Source organism: Aulonocara sp. 'chitande type north' Nkhata Bay, linkage group LG8 (assembly GCF_057382095.1).
Source record: "Aulonocara sp. 'chitande type north' Nkhata Bay isolate Kocher_YH1m ecotype deep benthic linkage group LG8, A_spYH_male_GT1.1, whole genome shotgun sequence".
Lineage (NCBI taxonomy): Eukaryota > Metazoa > Chordata > Actinopteri > Cichliformes > Cichlidae > Aulonocara > Aulonocara sp. 'chitande type north' Nkhata Bay.
The window spans coordinates 7,178,490-7,194,989 of record NC_141351.1 but is presented as its reverse complement, the minus strand read 5'-3'; the positions used below and the strand labels follow the sequence as shown (position 1 = coordinate 7,194,989).

The 16,500-nt window shown below is 40.5% G+C and overlaps 1 protein-coding gene across 2 annotated transcripts; it reads right to left on the bottom strand.

Annotated features, from left to right (window-relative positions):
• Positions 1–2,288: 2,288 nt before the first annotated feature.
• On the bottom strand, positions 2,289–16,451 carry tom1l2b (target of myb1 like 2 membrane trafficking protein b). Of its 2 annotated transcripts, XM_086303068.1 has the most exons (15): positions 16,342–16,451; positions 15,853–15,937; positions 15,041–15,119; positions 14,576–14,725; positions 13,125–13,259; positions 12,849–12,995; positions 11,897–12,013; positions 11,569–11,702; positions 11,348–11,399; positions 9,013–9,181; positions 7,550–7,676; positions 7,365–7,440; positions 6,538–6,597; positions 5,083–5,119; positions 2,289–4,977 (listed from the first exon to the last, which is right to left on the bottom strand). In XM_086303068.1, the coding sequence occupies exons 1-15, from the start codon at positions 16,391–16,393 to the stop codon at positions 4,829–4,831; spliced, it is 1,569 nt and encodes a 522-aa protein (XP_086159194.1). In that variant the 5' UTR covers positions 16,394–16,451; the 3' UTR covers positions 2,289–4,828. The 2 variants fall into 2 exon arrangements, with proteins under 2 accessions (XP_086159194.1, XP_086159195.1); XM_086303069.1 differs by lacking the exon at positions 6,538–6,597.
• Positions 16,452–16,500: the final 49 nt, after the last annotated feature.

Sequence of the window (16,500 nt, the reverse complement as noted above, 5' to 3'; positions counted from 1 at the left end):
CTCTCACATCACTATGGAGGATTTTTGGCCCACTCTTCTTTACAACATTGCTTCAGTTCATTGAGGTCTGCAGGTATTTATTCATGCACAGCTCTGTAAATGCCCCAATGCAAAATTTCATACAGGTTGGGGTCTGAATTTTGACCATGCTATTGCATGATCCAGTTTCAGCCGAGCTTTAGCTGTTGGACAGATGGCCTCACATCTGATTCTACAATACTATAGCATACAGAGGAGTTCATGGTCAACTCTATGTGGCAAGGTGTCCGGGTCATGTGGCCATTCTATCACCATGCTGGACAGTCAATATCAGGCAATTTAATCCAATGTGGTGTTGTGCATTATGGCCAAACATTTCCACTTTGGTTTCCAAAGTCTTTTGGTAAAATGCTCAAAAGATTAATTTCTCCTGGTAACCTTTCCAAATACGAATGTTTCTCTCTTTTTTATTTTAAATTTGCTGTCCCAAACATCAGCCCTTAACATGCTAAATTAGACTTAAATCTTTTTTTTTTCATATATATATACATACATACATACATATATATACATATAAACATTAAATGAAAGCATTTAAAGACATTTAAAAATAGATGATGTTTGTCATTTTTAGCAAAGGCAAGATAATTAAGAAAGAAGCTAGGCATTGTAGTTTTAAGGAAATGTTACTGTAGTGGGAGTAAATTGTGCATTTACGGAGCCCATATTCAGCAGCAGTAGTCTCTAATGACTGTTAAGGCAGCAGCATCTGGGACAGACTTTTTCAGATAATGAAGGAGCAACAATGTAGTTTGTAATGTTTTTTAATAGCTGTAGACAAGTATTAACTTTTGTGGGCGATTGTGGCTCAAGAGTTGGGAGTTCGCCTTGTAATCGGAAGGTTGCCGGTTCGAGCCCCGGCTTGGACAGTCTCGGTCGTTGTGTCCTTGGGCAAGACACTTCACCCGTTGCCTACTGGTGGTGGTCAGAGGGCCCGGTGGCGCCAGTGTCCGGCAGCCTCGCCTCTGTCAGTGCGCCCCAGGGTGGCTGTGGCTACAATGTAGCTTGCCATCACCAGTGTGTGTGAATGGGTGGATGACTGGATATGTAAAGCGCTTTGGGGTCCTTAGGGACTAGTAAAGCGCTATATAAATACAGGCCATTTACCATTTGTTTTAATGGGATTTGAGAATGTGGAAAATGCCATCATATATCCACTTAATACTGTTAATGTAGTGTCTATGAAACAAAACACAAAACCGTACAGAGAAAATGGATTAATACCAGCTTACTGGAATACAATATATTCTGAACCTAGAGTACACAGGTTGTTCATTATTTTGAATTTGTCCTCAAGATAAACTTTACACAACATCACTGCAGGGACCAGAGTTAGGCATAAAGCAAAAGTGCTGCTGAGCTGACGGTCCAAGAGGACTAAAATAAAGCTGGCAAAATGACTGAGCTATCATATAACCATGTTTGTGATAGACTGTTGTAACGTGCAGTGGAACTACAACGTGCCACAGCACTGTGTCAGCACTTCCTGCAATTTATACGGCTAAACAGACCACCGTTTGCGTTTGTTTTCTTGGTAAGTGGACGTTTAGTGGTTTTGCCTGTGCCCTGACCTCAAGCATGTGTGCCATGAGGTTCCACGGTGCAGCCACCAGGGTGTGCTAGCTAACCGTCTGTGGAGATTTGAATGCCAGCTAAGTCCAAGAAAACTGGATCCTCAGTTCAGCTTTCCGACCCAGTGGCTGTGCACACAGAGCCTCGGCAACGCATGTGGGGAAAAAAATGTAAGTGAATGTGGTATAATTAACTCTAAGTTTGTATTCGAAAGGCAGTCAAATACATAATCAAAGTAGTGACATGCCTCCACACAAAACAAATGACCATCTGAGACCAACACATGTATGTGCTACTGACAAAAATAACCGATTTACACCATATTAGAATATCTGTCTTCCACATTTTTTCAGTGAATTTGTCGTGAAGTGTAGCCAGAGGTCTCCAACACAAAAACATCCATTTGCCTCTGAGAGAAATCCACTGTTAAGTTAGCCACTCACTGTAAAAATGCTACAAAGACGTCCTGTATATTTCAGTGTACTGTGTGACAGACACACCCTTGTTTCTTGACCAGGAAATGCTCCAGTGACTGAAGCAGAATATGAGGGGCCATGTTTTGGGATGAGGGGATTCCCTATGAACAGCGGTAAAGCCCCATTAGTGTGGGGCCCATTGCACTCTAGGAAGAGATTGAGGTGCTGGATTTTCAGCAGACACAAAAACCACACAGCAGATCACACTGCTAATCTTTTATTAGAGATCATGCATAAGTCAAACAACACAAAGAGAAATGAGGCAACTGAGGAAAATTAGCAGTCGTACAGCGCAGCCTCCATTATCGGCATTGCTTTTCGTATATTCCAGTGACTAAGAAACACGTTGTTCTTCTGCAAAGCAGGTCTGAGATGACTCTCTGGCAACGTTATCAGTACGCTGGGGTTCAGTTACAAATCACTGACAGAGCTCACACTGAAAAAAACCAAACAGGAGAATAACATGTATTCATTGAGCTCACATTTGGAGCTTTCTTAGTTTAAAAAAAAAAAAAAAAAAAAAAAATTAACTGTGATTAAAATGTTTCAGCGTCACACAACAGACACATAACACTAAAACAAGGAGACATAAAGGAGGAAGAAAGGAAGCTTCCCTTTCAAAATGTGCAATGATGATGCTTTGTTCAAAGTGTCCAAACTAAGTTACTTTGTGTCAGTTTCCCCCCCCCCCACGTGCTGGTCAATACATAAAATCTATTCAATATGTATCCTTCATGAAACAAAATGAGACAAGTAGTGTAATTCTTTAACGGCTACAGACCAGTAATAAAACACCTCCATGTGTTTACCATCCTCCACTTCCAGCCGCCGAGGATATCCACATACCCAATAAACCCAATCATGACAAATTAAATACACAAGCCAGCAACAACGTATAAAACAAACCAAGAAAAAAAAAAAAAAAAAAAAAAACTTAACTACATAAACAGAAGCCAGAAACACTAAAACATACACAATTTCCCATCTCATCCCTTAACACAGCTCATTTCCCGTTTAAAATTTTCACAATAAAGTGATTTAAAATACTGATCTTTAAGAAAAAAAACAAAAAAAAACAAAACAAAGGAAAAGAAGTAGTGCTGAATAAATTATTCATATGCTCATTAATTAAATTAGGCTAAGATTCAGCTGATTTACAGTACGAGTTGAAACGCGGCCATCAAAGTGCACACTTGTTACGATTGTGATTAATGTTGCATTTGTTATTGTCGAGAGCAAAAAGTCTAATTTGTAGCCTGACGTCTGCAGCGAGCTCATTTCTGAAAAAACAAATCACGCTTGAAAGGTCAGGCCTTTAAAGATGGCAGCGTTAAGAAATAAAAAGGAGAAATGCACAAAAATCATGTGCAAACTGCTTCTGTTTTTATTCTTTAGGACATCTGTGAATTTAGAAAAAAGAAAAAACCCTCGATTTTAAAAATTAATGAAACACAAGAACACAATTATTAGGACATTCTTCCGTCCACATCCCAAATGAGATCACAAACTTGGTCCTCTAAGCTCCAACTTATTAAAATTAAAACGCATACAGCACAATCTTCCCTCAAAACGCAGTTAAAACCTACAGCGAGTAAAAACTCCTGAACGACAGCAAACGTCTCTTCAGCTCCGAGCGTGCACCTTAAACAGCACTCATCAGAAAACCACTCCCATCCACAACTCCATGACACTACCATAAGAATCCATCAAAATTAAACTTTAGTTTACAAAACTATAGCAGCTTTCAGGCTAATGAATCTCAGCAAAATAATCTCAATAAATCTGTTGTGACCAGCAAATCACCGAAAAACTGCACGTACGTCTGTCACGGGGAATGAGAAGGCAAGGTAAGACTACACGTATCTGGGTACGGTGCGCCACGACGCCAATCCGCAAAAAACGACATCCCTTCTTAACCCTCGTCTCTTTTAGCTTTTGTAAATAATCACATGTGTACAATTTTTGTCCCTTCTCTTGAAAAAGCTCAGCCCAATGAGGTACATCCCTACTGTCAAAGCAAGGGCAACATATATCCTTTTTCAAAAAACAAACAAAAAACTACATTAAATTACCATCTCTTACATACTTGTGTAAGCTAAAATATACACACAACTAATAAACCCGACATTTGTCATTTACAGATATACAATTCAACTTAAGACAGACTTGCAAAGGGACCGATACAAACACCAAAACCAGAGCCTCGTAGGTATGATCAGTGCTTCTGCAATTAAGGGGGATAAGTCTGCAACAACATCCATAATGTTTCTGCAGCGGTTTCTTTAACAGTACAAACTTTGTCTTGAGTTGAGGGACTAGTTAGGAAACGAATTCCTACTTATGACAAGGATTCTTTTTTTGCCCCCTTTTTTTTTTTTTATACAAATCTACATCTGCAGTCCACACCAGGCTGAAGGAGATGATTTACACCAAAGAGGGGTGGGGGGGGGACCTGCTGCCTCACCGTCTCTAACACTGCTCATCGAGTGGGATCCATCTCATTTTGGCGTATGAAAATAGGATTTTTTCTTTTCCCTTTGCGTGAGAAATTAACGGAGAGCCTTAACATAATTCTACTGATTTCATGTGCAATTTCCTGTAGTGTGGGTCGAGTAGCGCTGCGATCAATCGTTAGCAGAGGTGGGTGTGATTCAGTGTCAGGTCGGTCTCTCCTAAGGTGAAGCTGCATAGCTGGTCGGGTCTAAGGCTGGAGGGGAAATCGGAGGTCAAAGCTGGGAGGTCTACGCGGCAAACAAAGTGTCCTCAGGTCTTTCTGGCTTTTTGCGGCTAGGGGTTCCTTGCACTGCTCCTGGGTTACCACTCGGGGGCGACGGTAGGCTGGGGACCCTCTCAACAGCTTTGGCTCTCTCCTCAAGGAACTTGTCAAATTCTGGGGGCAGAGACAAATTTTATTTTTTTTTTATTAAATAAAATGTGTTCAAAATACAGCTGGGGGAGCTGGAAGTGTTAGAAGAGAAGAATCACAGTGTCGTACCTTCACTTGTGACGCCTTCCTCACCTTCATCTCCCTTCTGTTGAAAAAGAAAAACCCACCATGTCACGCTGTGACAAACATTACCCACTGCAAACCAAAAGCCAAATTATGACCCCTTGACCAATAATCTGATTCAAACCACATTAAGAAACAAACAAAACACAAAACCCCAAAACTGACTTACCCGTCAAATTTCACTCATAACAAGAGCCACTTACCCATCATTAGCACGGACCAAAGGTTGTGACGGTAATATTAGAAGTTCTAATACACTTTCATTGCTCCCCAACCAAAACACTCGGCACACAATCTGATAAATTTGTGCAACATAAGCACAAATTTGCACAAAATAAGCACTAAAGTCTTGGAATGCATTATTACTCATTCTGGGTCACAAACACTCGCCCAGATTAGATAAATAAATAATATCGCTCTATAACAGCTCTGGCAGTTAAGATGTTTTGGCTAAAGCAGACCTATTCTGATGGATTGTATGTTAACCTCATGATTTAAAAAACTTTTGCTATGCTGTATATGACAAACAGGTCATCCTTGGAGCCAAATGCTCACGCTTCAGATTGCACTATAACAAATTCAGTTTTCCTCACATAGTTGTCTGAAGCAAAGAAAAAGCTTTGAGCTCAGCACCCTCCAAACACCTGATGGGCCTGACAAACATTTTCAACCGGCTAGACTCAAAGTTTGTGGTTTTGTTTCCTCATCGTTGCCCAAACTTTAAATAATATTTGAATTGGGCATATACAACGTAGCTTAAATCACTGTTCAGGCAGTTAAACAGTATTGTTAGTGTGGCTATTTTAGCTTTCAAAACAGTTTGAGCTTATATCTAAGCAGCCTTTTATGTCACTAATGGACCTTCAGTAAGGTGGAAAAGGCTCTGGGTTGACTGCAGTATGTTTATTACAGCATGACTTTTGCTTTAAAGATGAGAAACTGTTTTTATATCAGGTTTTTTTTTTCTGAACTGCCACACTGCCAGGTGATGGGCTCTCAGGAACAGTAGATGAACTAAGGAGATATCTGTAAGCCAGTCCAAGCTAAATAAGGATTTTGTGACTGTAACTAATGCAAAGCTACTTAAGTGTAGTAACAATGCTGAAGAAAAGAAAATGCATAATAGGTCCACTTTAGCTCAAAATAAACAAAATGTTGCATACATTATTTGCATTCAAGACCTCATGCCATTTTGCCACAGTCTCCCATAATTATATCAGTCGCCCCTCACACAACACTGTTAGTAAAATTTCAGTGAACTAAATTAAAATGTGATTGATCAGTCAGGAAAACACCATCGAGTAAATGTGTTAATTTCAGGCTTCAAAAGCCAGTATGAAATTTTTAAAAAGGGATACGACAGAGTGAAAAAAGTAAAGAAGCAAGCATAAATGAACCAAAAAAAAAAAAAAAAAAAAAAAAAAATCATGATGGGCTCACCACGTCAGTACTCAGCCACTCCTCTATGTCATCCATGACAGAGGACTGGCCTCCGACAACCTATGGGGGCAGCATCGAGACCGCCACAGGTGGCCAGAACAAAAACAGAAATGAAATCCCGCCCCAAACACAACAGAAAATGACTTAAGTGAACGTCAGTGGTAACTCAAATGCAGCTTAATACAGTTGTGAGAAAAACAAATGAATAAACCAAAATCAGTGTTTGTGATAAAGCTATGAGTGCGCAAGTCATACAAAAACAAATCTAAGTGCAGGTTAAGCTGGGAAGACAGAGCCATGCTGGTGAAAATGAATAAAGCAAGCCGCGGTGCAGAGACGTCATGGCCAAAAAAACCCCATCATAAAATAAATAACAAAATAATAATAATAAAATCAAACTGGAAGCTCTATAGCATAGCTATTAATACAGCTAGCATAGCATTTCCTTCCTTTTTCTCAGAAGATGACAAAGCTGAAAACAACTTACAACTCTAGTTAGTACTGCATGAAAGACAAGATCCATCTCCCTACGCACCGCTTAAAAAATTATTGATTTTATCAAAGAAATTAAGAAGACGATGCACAGCTCCAGTGTTCAAACCCTCTCTGTTAAGCTGTAAGATGTAAATAAACAAAGAAACTATATTTCTCAATTTATTTATTTTTTTAATCAAGGGATTAGTCGCATCTAGCAGCAACAGTGCAAGGATGAAAAAGCATGTCAGGGTCAGAAAGCGCACAAACACAAATATTCAGTATCAAAATTCTCCGACAGACTATGACAACACCGACTTTGAATTAAGACCCAAATTGTCACTGAGACTCACCCCTCCAGCAGCTGTCTGTAGAACATCCAGAGTGGGAGGAAGGCCTTCAGCGGCCTGGGTGTTTTCTGATGCAGTACTGAGACAAAACACATACAAGCAAATGTTATTTGCCCACTTTTAACAGAAATAAAAAGGAAGTAGGTTAAATGCCAAACTAAATTTGCCACTCCTCATTGGATTCTTACACCTTCTGTGGCTCTGACATGGTTCCGGTTCTGGTTTGAGCAAACACATCAAAGTCATCCTGGGCAGGTGGAGGCTTACAGCTGGACAGGGAGCTCAGAGTACTGCTCACACTGTCTGCTCCCATGTCTGGAAGAGGCAAAACAAACAAACAAACAAACCACCTTAACATCAAGCTAACAAACTGCACAGAAGAGAATCAGACTTTACAAAAATAAAAGTAAAGAGAAAAAGGTTGTTTCTACTGAGATTCATTTTAAGAACAGTTTGGATCCAAACAATCGAGAACTAAAGTTATCTGTTGATTTATTTTTGACAGTCTTACATCAAACTGTCTGTTCTGTGTGTGCATGTACCATCGCATCAGACCACACAGATCCCTTTGTGCTATGGGAGAAATTAAGCTTTAGCTTGTATACACAGTAAAAGCTGCAGAAGATATAAAAGGAGAAAGTTGCCCCTGTTTTGAGGCAGATAGGAGAGCAGAGTGTGTGGACTCAGCAGTGATGCCTTCAGTGACACCCACATGACTGAGTGGTGGCGCTGACAGCAGCAGGTACAGGAAAACAACTGACGGTGAACAAGAGTTATATGGTACATTAGTGATAACTCGAATTTTGTGAGTTACTGAATTTCACTGTTAATGGCTCCATATTATAGTGGTTTACACAATGGGCTTTTCCTTGAATTACACTGTTAACATTGTGGTGAGCTGCAAGTCTTTCCAGAGAGAGATTACTGAGACAGCTTGAAGTTCTCTGCACACCTACCTGAAGGAACCCTGGGTATGGTACCCACTGCACCCACAGTGTCACAACATGAGAAAAATAACTATATGGTAAATGGCCTGTATTTGTATAGCGCTTTACTTAGTCCCTAAGGACCCCAAAGCGCTTTACACTACATTCAGTCATTCACACAAAGCTACATTGTAGCCACAGCTGCCCTGGGGCGCACTGACAGAGGCGAGGCTGCCGGGCCCTCTGACCACCACCAGTAGGCAACGGGTTAAGTGTCTTGCCCAAGGACACAACGACCGAGACTGTCCGAGCCGGGGCTCGAACCGGCAACCTTCCGATTACAAGACGAACTGCCAGCTCTTGAGCCACGATCGCCCTTAGACTGATGCCTTTACCTGTTCTTTGTTCGGAGGCTGGCCTGTATTTGGTTGTGTAAATTATTACAAGAGAACCGGGAGTTTGTTAATCAACAGCACTTATCTGAAGAACAACATTAACTCTAACAGATCCAGACACCCCCCCCCCCATACTTCAAGCTTTAGATGCTGAACCACCTACCTACCAATCGCTAACTTGGAAATTAAGTTTCTGAGTTTTGCTCCAATCCAAGCCCATATGTCTACCTGACATGAATTTAGCAATATGTTCTGAACAGATTTGTATTTGAATATACAGTGTAATGCTGTAGCTAAAAATGTAACTGTTTCGAGGGATTTAGTGCATACCGAGACCAGCCAATCGGGAGGCCAGAGTAGCTGGGGAGGAGGGCCTTCCTGCAGGGGCTGTGACAGTGGGAGGCAAGCTGGTTGGGGCTGCATTTGGCATATTGCTCACCACAGCAGGGGAGCCTGGGCCGAGATCTATCAGGTTGTCTTCTGTAGCCTCACTGAGGACCTGGATGAAGGAGAAATGATGAAACAGTTTCAGGTAAAAATCAAAGGATTTATGATTTTTCGTATATGAGGAGCAAAATAATTTTTTTGGGGGGGGAGGCTATTAAAGGCAGGGTTATTCAGTACTTAGCTTTTTAGTTTAACAGAACAAATGTGGAGGAAAAAAAACACGAAAGTGTTTAGCTTCAGGAGAGCATGAAAAATGTCTGTGACTCGGGGCAGCAGCAAATCAACTCAATTTCTGCAAAACAGTTTCTTAAGGGGGTAAAACAATACAGTTTTATTCTAGAGAAATAGTTATGCTTCAATTCCACTTCATATAGGACAAATGCCAATCAGGCCATTTATCATGAACGTAGAGTGATGAAAACAACCCCCTTAAGAAGGCAGAAATACAGCGGGCAGGGAGGAGGGTAGACTGAATCTTTGGGCTCTGTGAAACTTTCTCTGTTAAGACCAATTTGCAGATCTCAAACCCTGACGGTCTGAGATGACGGAAAGCCAACATGACAGTGATTCTAGGGCATACATTCATTTAGGTGCCATCTTAAGCTCATGTCGCTGTCAGCCTGCCTCCAGGTTTCACATATCATTGGCTGCAGACTGAAAACATACCATATGGTTAAAAAGGTACCGCTGAATGCTGGCCCCATGTTCTTTAGTCATGTATTGAATGTCACAGTTGGGTGACTGATCATTTAAAGGGGGGGGGGTGACAATATTTTCATACTTGCCTGTTTCAGCTAGCCAAAGTAACAGAAGAACAGAAAAGAACAGAAAAGGAAGACACAGTGAATACCATTAACATGCCCGTGTATGGACAGACTGTAAAGGCATGATAGCTGTGGGAGATATATCATGCCTAAACGATCTGAAACCCACTAAGGTGGTGATACTTCTCCAACAGAAGATTCCCTTTTTTTAAGCACAAAATATTACGTTATCAGATCTGTCAGTTAGTTACTGTAGTAGGATTTGCATGGAAGTTAGAGGGTGTAATAAAGGTTTGGGATAAATCAGGATCCAGGAAATTCAAAAGGACTTTTTAACAACTTGATATTTCAAGTCACATCATGTGAAATTCTCCAGAAAACATAAACAAATCCAAATTCAATTATTTCTTCTATGCAGGAAATTTCCAGCTTTGGCAGCGGTTTACAGCCTCACACTGCTCTCATTTTGAATCCCATTGATTATAATTAATGAAAAATAAACTATTATTCTGTTTCACAATAGTGTTCTAACTCACTGTGCCCCAAAAATGCACCTTTACAACTGTTTGTGTCCCTCCTTAAAAGCCTAAACTCGCTCTGTTTAATTCAGTTCATTTATAATGTCTATTAATTCACTTTGATATATTTTTAATGTTTTAACTGAACAAATCGATGATGTTTCTAAACGTAATGTGCAATCGTGTCAATACTTGCCCAACCCTACATTCTACTATAAGCAGGTCCAGTCATGTGATCAATGGCATATTAAGTTAAGGAAGCAGCAGAAAATAAATTTGCTATTTACACAGTTTTTTTTTTTTTTTTGGTTTTTTTTTTACTGATAGGTTTGAAACACAGCAAGGCAGTAATTTATAGACACATGCAAGCTTTAAATAAACAACACACTGCTGTTAGAAATTGTTCTGGAACATACTGCTTTGCGTCTTGCAAAGCAATGACTGGGCTGCTTGTTTTATTGTAATGTGCAATGAATAAAATACAAGCAGCCCAGCTCCAGCGCAACAGCAATTAAATTTGCATTCTCTGCTGTATAATCATGGTCTTTGTTTCACTTACTCCGCAGAACTTAAATACAGCAGGTCTGCTTGAACTATAGTGTAGAAATGCAATCTGACACTCGAATGAGAACAGAAAATCTAAACTAAATATAAACGTCTTCAAAGATGTCTCTATATTTTATTGTGAAACCAACTGCATGGGTCTTTGTTGGGTTTCCATTTAATTAGGCATGTACATCTGGTAAACAGCTGACAGGTTTTGACATATAAAGACGGCACAGGAAAGCCTGACTGATAATGTTAACATGCACATCCACACTGCAGACACTGAAAGGTGTGGATGTCCAAAATAAACAGTGCAAATTAGCTCAAAACATTCGGAGGGGAACTCCAGGAATTTTAAGTGTGATGCAATCACACTATGAGCTGACTCACCCCATTGTTTACACCCTGAGCTGAGGACCTTCCAGACCTGAACCTCTCATACCTAAAAGCAACAAAGAGATAGCATGAAAGGAAGGAACAAAACACCTGTAGTTTACCAAACTCAATTTGTGCTGAGAGGGCAAAAACAAGTTTGGCTACGTGCACGTTCTTGCACCCAAAGACAAGTTTACACCTGCATTTGCGCAACATGTTTGCCTGCGTTTTCTAACCTTTCATAGCGGAGGAAAATGTTGTTGAGGTCGTCATTGACATGCAGCAGCTCCTCCGTTACTGCCTCATTAGAAACACAGGAGATGAGCTCCACTATTCTCTGCTGCATAGCTCTACAAGTCCTGTTGAGCTCCTACACAAAACAAATGTACACAATACAAATGCTTACAAAAACACACGTATGCAAACGGATCCCAGTCTGCTTTTGAGTCACATTTGTACATGCCGGCCTAAAAAAAAAAAAAAATTAAATAAATAAAGTTTTTACATTTGTTAATTTACAGATACTCACATAACACACAAATAAAAATGTAAGTGGTGTCTTGCCTGTAGCAACTCGTAGTCTGAAGCATCCTCCTGTCCTGGCACCATTTCTGTCAGCATCTCTGACATCACTTTAGTGTTTCCACGAACAATGTCCAACTCACTGCGTAGCCGGGAAATCTACATGATAACAGTGCAAGTTCGCCTAAATGCTAGCACTTGGAAACTGGGTGATTTAAAAAAACAAAACAAAAAACTAAAAAAGTAAAGCATAAATTACCTTAAGTAAAAGTCAATTTTATATTATTTCCATACATTTTAATTTAAAACACAAGTATTACTGTGGTAGCGAGGAAAACCACCAGAGAATGATAATTGCGAAAGTATAAAGGTGTGTCCCCTTCAAGATCATCTCTTTGTGCACATTTGGACTGCTTTCTGCACTCTGCTTCCACTGTTCACTCTTGGGCTTTGAAAGCAAACACCAACCTCTGTTTCAAGAGTGAGTGGTTTTCATTTGAAGGGCAGCACACGTGCTTGTTTTTCTGACATTCATTAGATTGTAAACTGGGAATTCCTTGCATAGTAACCTTCAGCTGAAACAGGCTGAACAGCAATGATGGTGAACGTGCTTTCAAGTTGGGTGGGGGGACCTTTGGATACACACATACTCATGACTCATCACTCACCAGATATACCTCCATGTGATTGACAATCAAGTTTAAGGATGACCACTGCGACACAGCAGAGGCTTAAAGTCAAAGGGACACAAAAGGACTTCTAGGAAGTACTCTATATTTATCACCTGCACTGAAACCAGTCCAGAGGTGCATAAGAAGATGACCTTGAAAACTGGAGGTGAGGCAATTCAAAATTACAGAAAGATCGTTAGTTGGGCAGATTCTTGGAATCTTCATGGTGTACACTTGAGAGCGGATATTAAAAGGAAAACCGTAGAATATCGTTGTTTTGTAGGACGGTTGTAGAAAATGTGGTCATAGGATTACCACTGTACCTGTTCAGGTGTGGGATTAATGGCTCCGGAGGCATGAATGTTGGGGACTTGAGGGGTGGTGTAGACTGGTGGCACAGAGTGTTGTGTGGGCTGAGTAGTGCTGCTGTGCTTGTGTAAGGTAGAGTCACCCTCCGGAGCAGTGGCTGACTAGAAACAACAGAGAAGGTGATAACAAACATATCATTAGGCAACATGTTACCTGGGAACGTAACCACACCAAATAGTTCTGGCAAAGAAACTTTAGCAAACTAGGCTGCCAAGCATGAGCTCTCCTACACGCTGAGGTGTATGTATAGGTGACAGCGTCTCCAGCTCTGATGTTGGGAACTCGATGCCTTTTCTCTTTAGCTCCTCGTAGATTTGAACCACACCCGTGAGGTCAGGACTGCTCCTGAATGCATCGGCCCACGCCTGGATAAAGATAACAGAGAGTAAAAAGAGTTAAAAGAAAAGAGAAATGAGCGTGACCGACTGAAAAAAAAGAAATTTAAACAATGGATAAAAGGGAAGGCTGAAAAGGCAAACAAAGCAAATGATGCGCAGACAGTAAAAGGAGTCTGTTCTCTGATGATATTTGTTTGTCTTCCCTGAATACATTCGGCGAACAAACTACAAAGCGTTTGGCTTCGCTCTTACCAGAGGGTAAATTGGGCTCGAGCCATTACAACAGCTTAAATACAAGACAACACAACAGCCCGAAAGAAATGCAGGTTACCAAAATGATCATAGAGCTTTTGACTTTAAACTTGTAAAAGCTATGAAATGTCCACACTTGTCAACTTTTATCAACTCCAAAGTGCACACATTCATCCCTGAGAGATGAAACAGGTGGTTAGTGAGATGCACCAGCATAACCACAGTCTGCTGCCCAGCTGGGTTTTACCTCTCTTACTAATGAAAATGTCAACAACACTCCAGCTGCTGCATGAAGGGAGTGTTACGCTATAAATGTTTCCCATGCATTTTTCCCAGTTGACCTTCAAGTCATAAACTGGTTTCTCTGACTACTAAATAAACAAAAAAAAAAAAAAAAAAAAAAAAAAAAAAAGGAAATCATCAAGCTTCTCTCTCACAACTACTGTATGCTCGTGCTCCTCCTCCATGCTGTAAGCTGTGGTCATACAGCATCCCTGATAGAAATAACAGCAACACACACAAACCTTGCTGGGTTATCTGAGCTCTGACAGGTAACTAGAGCTGCTACTGGCTGAAGCCCTGGAGACAGTGTGCCTTACCTGAGACTGTGCCTGGGGATGAAAGACCACCTGGGCAGCCACCACAGTCGCAACAAAATCCACAAACTGACTGAGTCACAAATGATTAGGTCTCTCACAGTGACGTACATCGTTGCAGAAGCAAATATATTAAGGATGCGTGGTTTGTGAAATTTTGGGCCCTTATGATACAGATGTTTTAAATAATAATTTGATGCTCATTTAGTTTTCTTTAAGAGTTTCTACCACATAGTGTCTACATATATAACACAGCTGAGGTGAATCTCAATATTTGTTGGGAATTTACTAGGTCATCTTATTAAAATGCAATATTTAAACAAGGTTAAACATAATTTGGTCCTCCCCCATATATACACATGCTACTTTCCCTTTGTGCAGAGCTCCACATACACTGTGCACTCTCTCTGGAAGTTATATATTGTCATAAAAACAGGGGGAAAAAACAAATACACGAGAATGCAAACTTTGTGCATTCAGTTCTGCCGTTCTTACCTGAATCAGGGCGAGTACTTTATCTTGAACAATGGTAGGTGGGTTGTTCTTGGGAGAGATAATTTTAACAAGCACGCCATCAACGAAGTCTCTGCTAGTCACTAAAGCGTGGAAACGATGGCCACAGTTCTTCACACACGTCTCCAGAACCTGACAGATGCACAGACGCCATCATTGAAATAGCTCCTCTTACAGAGAGGTTCAGAAGTTTTGGAGCCAAGATACAAAATGGACATAATGTGTTGGACTAAAAACTGCAAATGCAAATTATGTTATGCAATCAACTTAGTACTGATAAATGCAATCATAATACTTTTATTTATGTTACCGATAAATGCCAAAACAAAGCACCTTTGACCAATTCATCTGACTGTTATATAAGGAAAACTGATATTAACGTTATATGCTAATATATTATATAAAAAGCATACATTAGCTGCTCTCCTCCTGCTCATGTGAACTTACTGTTAAAGCCAGCATTACTTCCCTATAGTTCCGATTGCCATTTAGCCTTTTCTTCATTGCTCTAATGGCATCCTTTGGCCTGCATACACACATACAGACACAAGTCAAAACCCACATTAAACACACAAAAATACCACATTATAGCATGCCTGCCTGGTGTGCTTTTAAATGGACTACAAAAACATGTCCCACAGGGAAGGACACATGATTTCTAATAAGCTGATAAATTAAAGCTTTAGCTGCCATTTTCAGTGGCACTGACAAGATGTCAGATACTGTGACAAACATTAGAAAGTTGAATATCAGAAGCATGAGCCAATAATTCTTAGAGCAGAACAGCTACAGCATCAAAGAAGTAAATTATTAACTTTGTCTCTACTTCCAACAGAGCAAACACGCCTTGCATAAGTGGATGTGTTACACCCATTGCATTCCTCATAGACAAAAGACAAACAGACTTCTTATTACAGTACACTTCTGTAGGTTAGAGCCACCTAATCTTAAGTGCAATCCACTGATCAAACGTGGACTTCACACACCAGTTGCACACGTTGTGTACAAGGTTAATGAAGCACAGAGATAAGAAGTGAGGCCTCGCATAAATCTTCCTCATGCAGCCAGGGCTAGACTGGCTCACTTATGATTCGATGGTAGAGAAAAGGGGAAAAGATGAAGTACTTGATCGTGTTTGCAGCACTCCACAATGTAAAAATCACAGGCCGGTAAAACGGTAAAACCAAACCAGTGCACAGTTTAAACAGAATTTAATCAACACCTATGTGGTTATTCATTGATTTTCACAAGGTACTCACCCATCCTCTGTTTCATTGATGATGTCACATATTTCCATGTTGAGAGTCCAGTCTTCACTTTGTAGGGATCCATCAGTGGCTCTCTCTAAAACACACACACGTACTTACATAAGGAAATCATCTTAATAACGTCTTAAAAACTGCGCCCCGAATATATGACGATGGCTGTTGGCTAGCTGTTAGCTAACTTAGCTGCTTGTCATTATTACAGATGCACACGTAAACGGCTTGTGCGACACAGGTAATGGCGTAATGGCACAAAGCACACATTAAATTTGTTAACGAGAGAGCTTACACAGTGACAGCAAATGTTGTAATAGTTAGCTAGGCGGCTAACGGTGGCTTTCCAGCTGTAGAGAACTCATTCAGGGACATTAGCATGCTAAAGGTAGCAAACCCGTAAATGACTATTACATAAAATAGACACCTCTCTAAGATATACACATACATCTCTCCACAATGTCCTCCCCTAAATAATTATTTGCGTACCAATGCAATGTCCCACTGGCGTAGTGTAAGGATTTCCCAAAATGAACTCCATCTTGCTCGACAACAAACAAGTCAGTCCATGGGTTGATAACGATGATACTTGAGGAAACGTCCAGCAAGTCCCGCCTACGCATCAACGTAATTGGGTGAAAAAATCCT

Bases quoted from the DNA above. Each gene is read 5' to 3' on its own strand.
- tom1l2b (XM_086303068.1), bottom strand. From the start codon at position 16,393: ATGGAGTTCATTTTGGGAAATCCTTACACTACGCCAGTGGGACATTGC. The intron at 14,726-15,040 runs GTAAGTTCACAT...TGCATCTGTCAG, and splicing joins AAGTAATGCTGGCTTTAACA to GTTCTGGAGACGTGTGTGAA. The intron at 12,014-12,848 runs GTACAGTGGTAA...GTTATCATGTAG, and splicing joins TTAATCCCACACCTGAACAG to ATTTCCCGGCTACGCAGTGA.